This window comes from Cryptosporidium bovis (assembly GCF_009768925.1).
Source record: "Cryptosporidium bovis isolate 45015 chromosome Unknown contig_13, whole genome shotgun sequence".
NCBI classification, from domain to species: domain Eukaryota; phylum Apicomplexa; class Conoidasida; order Eucoccidiorida; family Cryptosporidiidae; genus Cryptosporidium; species Cryptosporidium bovis.
Window position 1 is genome coordinate 153,227 of NW_027125026.1, and position 11,593 is coordinate 164,819.

Below are 11,593 nucleotides of genomic sequence, written 5' to 3' on the forward strand. Positions count from 1 at the left end.
TGAGGGGTCGTAGTAACTAAAATTTTAGATTTTACTTTTTTTCCTTTGTCATTTGTTTTAGTAAAAGTGTGTATAATTGAGACAAAAAAACCGAATAATTAATGAACCACTTGACTTTGTGTTCAAAAACTGAAACAAGAACCACACTCACTATTGCATTAAATGTGAATGATATATCATTTTTGCTCCAACAGTGGTATAACGTTACTTTATGATTGTATCTTTACCTTATTTGTCATATTTCGCTTGTTTAGTTCTCACTATTAGACTCCATACACTAAGTAGTATTTAATTATCCAACATGAGTTAGCGGAAACACTTCGTATATTGTTATCTTAAAAAAGCATCAAGTTGTGAATAAAATACCAACACAAAGGAAACTAAAATGCCGATAAAAAGAAAACAAAAACGTGTTAGAAACAATTAATTAACATCTATTTATTATTCATAAATATGTATATCTCATGTCATTAATTACCTAGTTTATACTAATACAAGTAAAAAGGAATCAAATTTTTGCCTACTTGTAATGCTAAACCATTTTGATGGTATTGTATAAAGTGATGTTTTTTTCCATTGGGATTCTAAATTCGGAAAATGGTATAATTAGAGATTTTTCGTCCTTCACGATTAAACATAAAGTTGGCATTAATTCCATATAAGTCATATTATCGTATATTAAAGTAGAAATGATATTTGACTTTTCAATAAATGTTTTGTAATTGCCAAATATAAAACCAGTTTCAAGTTGAATACCAATACCAAAGATAATTAATATAGATTGATATCTAATTCTTGTAAGTTTATAGTAAATAAAAAAAACTATAACAAATAACAAAAGCTTTATCCAAGTTGAGAATGAATTGATTGAAAGACCTCCATTAAGATATAAATCCATTAGAAAGTAAGATGAAAGTGACCCTACTAGTATTGGGAATATAAAATTTGACTTTCTTTTAGAAGCAATAAACTTGACTGCTGAATTCCCATTGTAGTAATCAATTCTAAAAATGTTATCACTAAATATCCTTGTCATTTCATTTTTTTTATCTGAATTATCTATATTAATGTTTTTATTACCATTGCTATTTGTGTCAATATTATTTTCCATGTTACTCATTTCTCATATATGTATATACATGCATTTATATATATATACACATATATGTATATATATATATATATATATATACATATATACATATATTTAAATATATATACATATACATTCAATAACCTCAAAGTATTGCTACCGTTATCTTCCCTCCCTAATATAATATTGATTCAATGCACATATAATACTTATCAATCCTTGTAAATAGAATTAAATATCGTTATAATTTTACAGTATATAAATCCAAACTTTTTCCTGACTACTACTGAAATATTTGCTTTCACTAACGTGTATAAAAACTTAAATCATGTTTCTAATAATTACCAAATACAGAATCGTCAGCAAAATTACAATGATAGACAAGCAAAAGTATAACACAACAAGTCCCACTGAATAGATCGAGTTATCTTCTCTTTATATTCTTACTTTTGTTTATATTAAGATCATAAGACCTTACTATATTATTCCCCCTATTTACTCTTACTGAATATTACGCAATATAGCTCTCTAACTATTGTTCATTCAAAAATAATACCATTTAGTTGTGAATTATTCATTAAAAGCACCAATTACCTATATTTTTTCTTCTTTTTCTTTATTTAACCTATCTACACTATCATATATAACAACATAGAATCACGTAAAAGGCGCGCGATATTAGCTTTTTGTTCCAAGTGCCCACAATTTTAAACAGGAATTTCTCTTAGAATTATTGTTCGTTTTAATATTTTTGATTTATTAATTACTTACAAACAAGACAGCAGATTTCTGAGACTTAATCACGTACTTATACTGATTGCTCTGTTCGAACAATATCAGGCATTTGTTGGTATTCGGCCCTTGACAACTTTTGGCCTTGGACAATACATCTGGCCTTAATTACCACTTATTAGAAAATCAATTTATTACTTATACTACTTTCTAGTAATGTTTTCAAGTTCATCTTTTGGATCTCAGAACAACAAATACAATGTAAATAACAGCATTGAGCTTTCTAATTGTCCAAATGATTCTATTAATAAGGTATGTATTTTTTTTCAAAATTATGGAAACAATTAGATTTGAGATAAGAAATAGTTGAATTAATATGTAAGACAAATAAATGGAGTGAGATGTGAAAAGTAATACATAGACTTGAGTAAGTACAGCACTGTTTACACACTAATTTCAATTCCTTTCTCATTTACTTTTCACTAATTACTCTCAGTCTATAAACTATTATTGATTACAAATCAATAGTATAATTTCTTTGTTCTCTATTAACTCAACTCAAATTGTCTTCCTTTTTTCACTTTAATTAACTATTATTTATCGTAATAGGTATGTTGGTCAATGAACTCTTCCTTATTGGCAGCCTCTTCTTGGGACAAAACAGTAACTGTATGGGAAGTGCAACATATGGGAGGCAATTCAGTAAATACCCGTTTTGGTAAGTAATCATATTATTTTTACTTTAGATATCGATTATAACCATATTCCGTTTTAGGAGCTACTTTTCAACATAATGCCCCTGTACTAGATTGTGCTATAAGTTCCGACAATAGGTATTTGTTTGCGGGAGGATGTGATAATGAACTTAAAATGCATGATATGAATACAAGACAAAGTCAAGTAGTTGGAAGACATGATGCACCAATATCAAATATTTTTTGGTGTGACGAACAGAAATTTGTAGTTACTGGAAGTTGGGACAAAACAATAAAGTTCTGGAATGGCCAGTCTCAATCCCCCGTATATACGCTTAATATACCAGAGAGAGTATATGCTATGGACCTTAAATATCCAGCTTTGGTTGCTGCTGCCGCTGATAATGCAGTATATGTATGGAATCTGCAAAACATAACGCCTACTCCTTATAAAAGAATACAGACACAACTCAAATTACAACCTAGATCTATATCGCTTTTCCCAGATAGAACTGGATTTGCTATTGGTTCTATTGAAGGAAGATGTGCTATCTCTCACATTGAGGAGTCACACAGAGACAAAAATTTCCCATTTAGATGCCACAGAGTCACTACAAGTAGTCCGGACATTGCTTATTCCATTAATAGTATTGATTTTCATTTGCAGTACGGTACATTTGCTACTGGAGGAAGTGACGGCGCCATTGCCTTTTGGGATAAGGATAACAGATCTAGACTCACTATAATGAAAACAATGCCTGCTCCGGTTACTGATATCGAATTCAGTCCATCAGGAAAACTCCTTGCTTATTCCCTAAGCTATGATTGGAGTAAGGGATACGATAATACTGCTATTAATAACAGTTGCAACAAGGTTTTCGTTCATGTTATGAACGAGGAGCATGTTTGTCCCAAAGGAAAAAGGTCATAATTAAACACCTAATACAACTTCAATTTATCTATCTAATTGAATCATTTTGTTATAATAAATTAATTTATATTTTTCATGTATCAATTTTGTGCATTTTCACTTTAATTCAGACAATATTGTTTTGGCGGCGCTCAACTGAGACGCCGCGCGGCTCTGGGGCCGCCTTTTCACATATTGAACCGGTCATTTACGGAAAATACCGAGTGGTATTACGTTAACTTAGCTGTTTATATAGAACTGTATATATACATATATTATAGAATGATCAATAAACCATAATTATTATTTGTGATAATACAGGTCTTAAGTTTTGGCTCCTTGTATTTAAGTAGGTTTATTTAAAAGGGACAAATTAACGTTGATATATTTTCCCGTCATTTTTCCATTGATTCTCTTTTATATTCAGTTTCTCCTTTGGTCGTTTTTTTTTATTTTATATAGTTTACAAAGGAACAAAACATGAAGATCAAGAAGGGTAAGTATTATTTCATGGAGATGAAGGATCGTTTGAATGATTTTATTATGACTTTACTTTTTAGACGTCAGTTCATCTGCCTCAAAATGCAGAAAAAACCACTTCGCTACAACATCAACTCAAAGAAGAGAACTCATGTCCTCACCGTTGTCTAAGGAACTAAGGCAGAAATATAATGTAAGTTTCGTCTTTTTATTTAGCTTAGTTATTCTTAATAATTAAGAATCAATAAATTAATGATAATAACACTAAATATCACAATTTGTTCGTTTATATAGGTCCGATCTCTTCCAATAAGAAAAGGTGATGAGGTTATGGTCATTAGAGGTTCCAGTCACGACTATGAAGGCACTGTGACTTGTGTCCGCAGAAAAAAGTTCGTAATTAACGTCGAGAGAATTACCAGAAACAAGACTAATGGTGAAACCGTTCCAATTGGTATCCATCCTTCCAATGTTGTTATTACAAAACTTAAATTGAATAAGGACAGAAGGGACCTTCTTTCTCGTAAAAATCGCTCAAATAACAGAAGGTCTAACTACTCTTCTGATGCAACTGACTTGGACTGAGTATGTTGCAGAATACTAGATAGCATGTTATTCTAGTTATACTTAACTGCTAGTTTGATCTACTTCGTCCTTTACTTCCCTCCCGTCCGTGTTATTATCGTCATCTTACCAAAACTCGGTTTCTACCTGTATTCCCTTCCATTTCGTGACCTCAGATAACTGGTCATGCATTATTTCGCTTTCAACGTCGTACACACCCTGAAACCTTGTGAAATAGTGACATTTAGATCACATCAAGTTGCCGCCATAAACATCTATGGCGCCCAGGTCGAGACGAAATATTTTACCGGCATAATATATATATAATAATTAAAACTAAATAACATTTCGTCTCGGTACCTAAAAATTATTAAAAAAAGCAATAATATGCGCTGACTAAATTAAAAGTTATTTTTTCTCGCGTTATTTTTCTATATAATTGTTGATATTGTTCTCTTTTCTCTCTTTATTCAACTTAAAGTGAGAGAAATAGAATAAGAGTAGGGACAGAAGAAGAGAGTACGAGAAGGTATACAGTGCAGTAAGGTAGACACTTTCCTTGTTCAGATAATATAGTTTGAATATACTAGTATATAATGGGTATCAGTAGAGATAGTCGTCATAAACACCGAGCTACCGGTGGCCGTATGCCAATTGTAGTTAAGAAAAGAAAGTATGAGATGGGACGTCCTGCTTCGAACACTAAGCTTGGAACTACATCAAGAGTAAGAGTTGTTAGATGCAGAGGTGGCAACAAGAAATTCAGAGCTCTTAGACTTGACAGTGGAAACTATTCCTGGGGTTCACAAGGAATATCAAGGAAGGCACGTATTATGGAAGTCGTATACAATGCATCTAATAATGAATTGGTTCGTACGAAAACCCTCGTTAAAAATGCTATTGTTGTTATTGATGCTACTCCATTTAGACAATTCTACCTACAGAGATATGGTGTTGAACTTGGGAGACGTAAAACAAATGCTGAGGCGGATAGTTCCTCTGATAAGAAGGACGAATCAAAGAAGCAGAGCGGCCACGTTTTAGCAACGAAAAAAGCAAGATTAATGAATAACGTTATTGATCCTTTAGTTGAGGAGCAATTTGGAATCGGTCGTCTTCTCGCTTGTGTGTCCTCCCGTCCAGGACAATGTGGTAGATGTGATGGATACATTCTTGAAGGTAAGGAACTCGAATTCTACAAGAAGAAACTAGAAAAGAAGAAGTCGGCGAAGTAAATCGTTTAATTATTAAATTCAAGACCTTTCTTACTAGTCTTTAGTTTATTAGTCCTGGAATTAGATAAAGTTAATTTTTACTTTTATTTAGTCATTTACCGATATTTTTTTTACTTTGTTTCGTTTTAGTCGCTTCTTTATTATTTAATTGTAAATTTGAGTTCTGTTCCTTTAATTCTTTTTTATATCTAATTAGTGACAGTTTGTTCTCTATTTCAACCAGTTCTGTTGCATTTATTTGTATCTAATTAACACATTTGTTTAATTGCAACTTAGTCAATAACTTTGTTGTTTCTATCTAACTTACCTGAAATGGGCAAACTTCAATTGGTGATGAATCGCAAACTTGTTTAATGTATTTCCTCCTTAACGCAGACGCCATTGGTGTTAATCCTTCATATTAAAAATTTAATATTATGAATTTTTTTAGAAAGAACCAAATATTAAATCTTACCTGATAAATGTGCAATCCAATCCCTACTTCTCCAATGCCAAAGTGCATTATCTTTTCTAAAATGAGTGAAACTTCTTCTTACTGAATTCATTATTCTTGGTGAAACCACTATGATATTCTCTGTAGATTGTATTATTCCATTCAAGTCTAAATTATTATTCATTGCAAATAAACAATAGTTCATTATTTTATTTGAATCTATTTCTTTCTTATCCTCCACCAGAATATTTGTTAATATTGGTTGATCCTTAAGACCTGAAACAAATATTAGTATTTTTGATATTATTTGAAATATTATAACAATGCGTGCTATTTATTTTTCACTTCTTACCTTTTGCATTCCATCTATTTACTCCATCAAAAAGCAAACTATCCTTGTATTTCTTTTAATACGAGGTTTATTATAAATATGTGAATATATCCTTTCATGTTTTCAACTTACATATTTACTCAGTATTTGAAACGCTAGTTGCTTTGAAAATTTACTGTTTCTAATCAGCATAACCCCATTATTAAGTGGATATTTGTCTATATAACACTTTGTGTCTGCTGCTATTATTAATCCAGTGGTACTTATTGAATAATTCTCAATCAATTTTTCTATTTTAAACTCAAAATTCGTGAACATTGCATCAAGGTCCATATATAACACCCATTTTATTTTATTTGTTAATATTTGTATGCCACTATTATCTATTATTTCTTTTTTTGTGAATAACTTCCACATTGCCAAGTATCTCCAAAAGTGTGGATATTTGCAAACTTGCAAGTTAACGAAATATAATAATGAATCTCCCTATTTTATTAATTAACTTACTCTTATCATCAATATTTAACCCTTCTTTTCTTATCACAATTAATAAAATAAGTCAGTATAAACTAGCACATTTTTTTCAATTTAACTCACTTTTGAATACCGATGTTATCATTGCAGCTAAAGTGGATATAACAATAATCATGTTTCCGTGAATATTCTATTCTATTTTTCTCCAACTCTACCAATGTATTAAAATCTTCGTTTCCTGCTGTTAGTATTACTATCTCACACTCTGCTACGCTTTTTTTATCATTAAAAAGTAGGTTTTTTGGGTAATATTGCAGCTTAAAGTGGAAATTGCCATTCAAGCTCATTCCATCTTTCCACTCTGGAATCCACGACTCTAAATAAGAATATGAAAATCCGCAATCATCATTAAATATATTAAATTCTGTTGACTCATTCCCTCTGCACGAAGTTAAACAACCTAAAGCAAGAAAGGCCAAAATAAATGCTATAACTCCCATGATAATACATCGATCACCCACTAATTATTCTTACAACTAATTGGTATACTTTGTACCATCTCTTATTGTATTAATGGTGAAGAATCATCATATCGTCTAGTAAACATCCTTTTTTATTTCGCAATTCAAATGAATTGATAAAATATTTCACCCTTTCTCTTAAAGGTTTAATTTTGAAAACCAAAAAAAATGACTAATTAAAATCTCTAAACAGTGAAAACAATTATTACATACTATAATTACATTTTATTACAAGTACTAACCTTTTTTCTTTCCCTTACACTTATCTTTTAATTTGTCTTATTCACTTTAACTGTTTTAATTTTTCGGCACTAATATCTAAAATGTGCATGTGGACAATGCATTTATGAAACAGGAATGCATGTAATGCTTACTACCGGACCATATAAGTAAATAAATCAATAAAATTATTCGCAAACATGGCATTATATGAAAAATAAGTTAATTTAATCATTTTTTATGTGAAATTTACAAATATGTAAAAAGTATCAAATATGTGATTATATATACAAAAAAATTATATTCAGTCAACTAAAATTGAATAACGATAAAGTGAATGACTAAATTTATAATGCCTACTCTGGAGGAATGTGATATTTGAATACATATTCACCTGAAACTTTAGTGTTTGACTGCTTACTTGAATCCATGATATAAAAATCATTATCCTGAATAGAATCAACAACTCCAACAAAAACTCCAGTTTTAGGAGAAACCGAGATGGAATTATCGCCAATACTTGGTTTGTTCGGAGTAACACTTTGTGGCGAAATTGCAATCATTTCATCAGGTCTTATTTGCCCGTCAATGATCAAAATAATATAACAAGTAATTCTAGGTACTTCTGGAGGAAACAGAATATCTGAAATAATCCCTTTCTTGTTATAAAATTCTCCTTGAGATATAACAGTAATTTCAACGCCCCTCCTACAAAAAATAGGAGGAAACTCGTCATCACTATTGCTTTTGTTACCTTTATTACTCATATTGTCTGAGACTTCAGAAGACCCTGCCCAACTAGGTCTTTTCCCAGTATAATTTGTGGTATGTGAAAGAGTACCCGACTGTGCCTGCCCAGTAAAATTGGAGTTCCGAGAGTTATTTAGGGAAGAATTAATCAATAATATGTCTTCTCTCTTCAACACAACTGTGTGAGGCCCAATATCCAAAAGCACTTCAACATTGTTACCTTTAAAACTTCTAATAGACCCTATAAGAGCTTTGTGTTTCCCTTTAATAATTCGAACTTTTTCATTAATAAATACGTCATCAGGTCCATTTCTCCTGTTAGAATAGGTTGAATGTAGACCCATTCCATGAACTCTACCACCACCACCCATGTTTCTTGAATTTCCATAGTTGTTAAGACCATTAGAAGCAGGTCCAAAACCGGCATTATTTCCTATTCCACGCGAATTATCACCGCCTCCTAGTTCACTATTTTGTCTCCTTGATCCAGGATCTTTGATTGAATTTGAAAATTGTCCACTCATTTCGGTTGTTTTTATAACAATAAGTTGCCTACATTCACAAACAATATATCCATTATCGTCCAACTTTGTTGGTATTTTAACAAAACAAGTGGACTTCCAAATGTGCTCAACTTTACCGGATTTACCTGAATTATCACCTTCGATAACTTGAACTGTTGACTTGACACCAAAGATATTTCCATTGCCGTCCGGAATTCTGTACATTAGAGAAGTATTTCTCTTTGATGATATTTCTGAGGATTTAACTTGAATACATTCACCAGAACAGGTAAGGACCTTAAGTAACTTATTCCTCCCAACAAAAACAATAACACCTATCTTGCCACTATGTAATTGCACAAGATCATCTAGGGAAAATCCGTCAACAGTAGAAAGGCCGCTGGAAACAACAATATCTTGGGACACCTTTCTTAAGTAATTTATAGGGCACTTAATTGGTTGTGTTCCACTTAAAGGATATATAATTGCAATATTATTACTTTTTTCAAAACTTGTAACAAGACCAGATTCGCCCTCGTTTATTCCTTCAATAACTCTAACGGAGTCTCCTATTTCAAATGATTTAATTATATGACTTGGTTGGATAAGTATTGGTTGAGTTATTCCTAATGACTTGTCCAAAGGAAGTACCTCAATTGATTCATCAATACCTGTGTTTATGGAAGTGACTTTGGACTTAACACCCAAGAGCTCTCCTTTCGTTATTATGACATGATCTCCTACAAAAAATGAAGTTGGCTTCTTATTCTTAAGTAGTGTTATTGTATCTATCTTAATTCCAGAAAGATCTGATGCTCCAAAAAAGTTTTTGATCTCATCTATGCTCGGATGAACTAAATCTCCAACTATAAGTCTGTTTGACTTCATTTTTTTAAGTAAATATCCCTTTTCAAATTCAAATAGTTGATTCGCAAATTTAACCGTCCCTCTTATATGTGTAAGCTCGACTATACCACCTAAAGATTCAATTTTATCTCTGTCAAATAATCTTGCTTGTGGCCTTATTTTGGACTTTGAAAACGTTTCATCTCTTATGTTTTGTGATTTTCTAATCATTAATTGAATGTCCAATCTAGGAACCAGCCTTATTATAACTTCCGATTCATGCTCATCAACTTCATATACTTGTGCTAGATCACCCTTATAAAGTCCGCTTTTGACTCTAACCCAACTTTCTCTTGTAAGTTGTTCTTTTTCCAACAAGTCTGCTGAAAACACCTTTGTCATCTCCTTTAGTGGTATTATCTTTATAGATGACAATATAACCCCCCTAAAACCTTTTAAGGCCTCTGCAACGTAGTTTGGTGCCTCTGCCTCTATATATATATATCCTCTGTAATTAGAAGCTGCATATGCCGACAATATTGGTAACTCCTTTTTCAATTTGTAACACTCGTATGATTTTTGTAGGATTGATATACACAAATCTCTTTCTAACCCTTTTTTATCCAACTTTACGAGCCATAATTTTGGGTCTCTTGTTGTCGGTAATATTTCTATCATATTCATTGCTCCAAATCTACCTGATCCATATTTTCCTCCATACGCCATATTGTCTGTCTCATTTTCATCAGCTTCTAACCCTCTGTACCTTCCTCCCGATTCAACTGCAATATCTCTGTTCGACGTTTTCCTACCTGTTTCATCAAATTCATCTACGTCCTTGTTCTCATATTTTCGTTCTAACTGTGCTATTGCTTCCTCCAGGTGTCCTGCTCCTCCCATATGTCTTCTTACCCTAACATCCTCTCTTTCCAAGTCCGCTCTCCTTCTTGTACCTATTTCTGCTGCACTTGACGAATACTCTGATTCTTCGTTGTAAATGTCGTCATAATAATCATCCTCATCTTCTTCATCATCTTCTCCCACAAGTGCCTCCACATCTAAGAATGCGTTAACGCCTTTATAATTCCTTTTTTTCTTCTTTCTACTGCTTTTCTTTTTTTTTAGTACAAAATCATTTCTTCTCTTTTTTTTCATTGGCGGAGAGTTGTTTTCCTCATCTTCATCGTCCTCATCATCTTCCTCATCTTCACCCTCATCATCTTCATTCTCATCATCTTCATTCTCATCATCTTCATTCTCACCATCTTCATCATCCTCACCCTCATTACCTTCATCTTCATCTCCCTCAATTCTCCCACCATCATTTGTTCGCTCATCCAACCTTTCTTTTCCACCAAACTTGTCGTCTACTTCATTCACTTTATCTTCATGCTCACTAAATCTATAAACTTCACCATCCTCAACTCTAGTTCTTACTTTTTCCCTCGATTCGGTCTTGGAGCTCTCATTAATTCTCTCAATTTGAGTTTCTTCTTTTGGGGAAAGTAACTAAAAATTATAAACGATACAAAACATTCAAAGTGATTAATAAATAAAGTTATGTTAAAAGGGAATAAATGGAACTTACGGAATCATCTTCCAAGTTTGACATTTAACTCTAATTCAATTTAACACTAAAAAATAAACGGCACTGATAAAAGACTGCTGAAGAAAAATAAAGTATTGTTATTCGTCTTCTCACCCTAGAATATAAGGATGAAGAAAGTCACCTTATTTTTTATATTGCCATTAATATCCAATTCAAGTATATAAAACCTCAAAGGCACTACCTATATTATTATGTGCG

General features: G+C 32.1%; 6 protein-coding genes across 6 annotated transcripts; 3 read left to right on the top strand and 3 right to left on the bottom strand.

Annotated features, from left to right (window-relative positions):
* Positions 1–532: 532 nt before the first annotated feature.
* FG379_000596 (multi-pass transmembrane) lies at positions 533–1,120 on the bottom strand (the record flags this gene model as incomplete). The annotated part of the gene is made up of 1 exon (XM_067326007.1): positions 533–1,120. One exon carries the CDS (start codon positions 1,118–1,120, stop codon positions 533–535), a length of 588 nt encoding a protein of 195 aa, XP_067183449.1.
* A 921-nt stretch (positions 1,121–2,041) lies between these two features.
* On the top strand, positions 2,042–3,451 carry FG379_000598 (uncharacterized protein; the record flags this gene model as incomplete). The annotated part of the gene is made up of 3 exons (XM_067326009.1): positions 2,042–2,137; positions 2,435–2,543; positions 2,601–3,451. The coding sequence occupies 3 exons, from the start codon at positions 2,042–2,044 to the stop codon at positions 3,449–3,451; spliced, it is 1,056 nt and encodes a 351-aa protein (XP_067183451.1).
* Positions 3,452–3,910: 459 nt separating this feature from the next.
* Positions 3,911–4,495, top strand: FG379_000599 (uncharacterized protein; the record flags this gene model as incomplete). Its single annotated transcript, XM_067326010.1, has 3 exons — positions 3,911–3,926; positions 3,991–4,103; positions 4,205–4,495. 3 exons carry the CDS (start codon positions 3,911–3,913, stop codon positions 4,493–4,495), a joined length of 420 nt encoding a protein of 139 aa, XP_067183452.1.
* Positions 4,496–5,070: 575 nt separating this feature from the next.
* On the top strand, positions 5,071–5,709 carry FG379_000600 (40S ribosomal S8; the record flags this gene model as incomplete). The annotated part of the gene is made up of 1 exon (XM_067326011.1): positions 5,071–5,709. The coding sequence occupies one exon, from the start codon at positions 5,071–5,073 to the stop codon at positions 5,707–5,709; it is 639 nt and encodes a 212-aa protein (XP_067183453.1).
* Positions 5,710–5,891: 182 nt separating this feature from the next.
* Positions 5,892–7,447, bottom strand: FG379_000601 (uncharacterized protein; the record flags this gene model as incomplete). The annotated part of the gene is made up of 7 exons (XM_067326012.1): positions 5,892–5,897; positions 6,017–6,102; positions 6,164–6,418; positions 6,495–6,546; positions 6,606–6,925; positions 6,981–7,009; positions 7,071–7,447. The coding sequence occupies 7 exons, from the start codon at positions 7,445–7,447 to the stop codon at positions 5,892–5,894; spliced, it is 1,125 nt and encodes a 374-aa protein (XP_067183454.1).
* Positions 7,448–8,043: 596 nt separating this feature from the next.
* FG379_000602 (spt5-like transcription initiation) lies at positions 8,044–11,398 on the bottom strand (the record flags this gene model as incomplete). The annotated part of the gene is made up of 2 exons (XM_067326013.1): positions 8,044–11,295; positions 11,375–11,398. 2 exons carry the CDS (start codon positions 11,396–11,398, stop codon positions 8,044–8,046), a joined length of 3,276 nt encoding a protein of 1,091 aa, XP_067183455.1.
* Between the last annotated feature and the right edge of the window lie 195 nt (positions 11,399–11,593).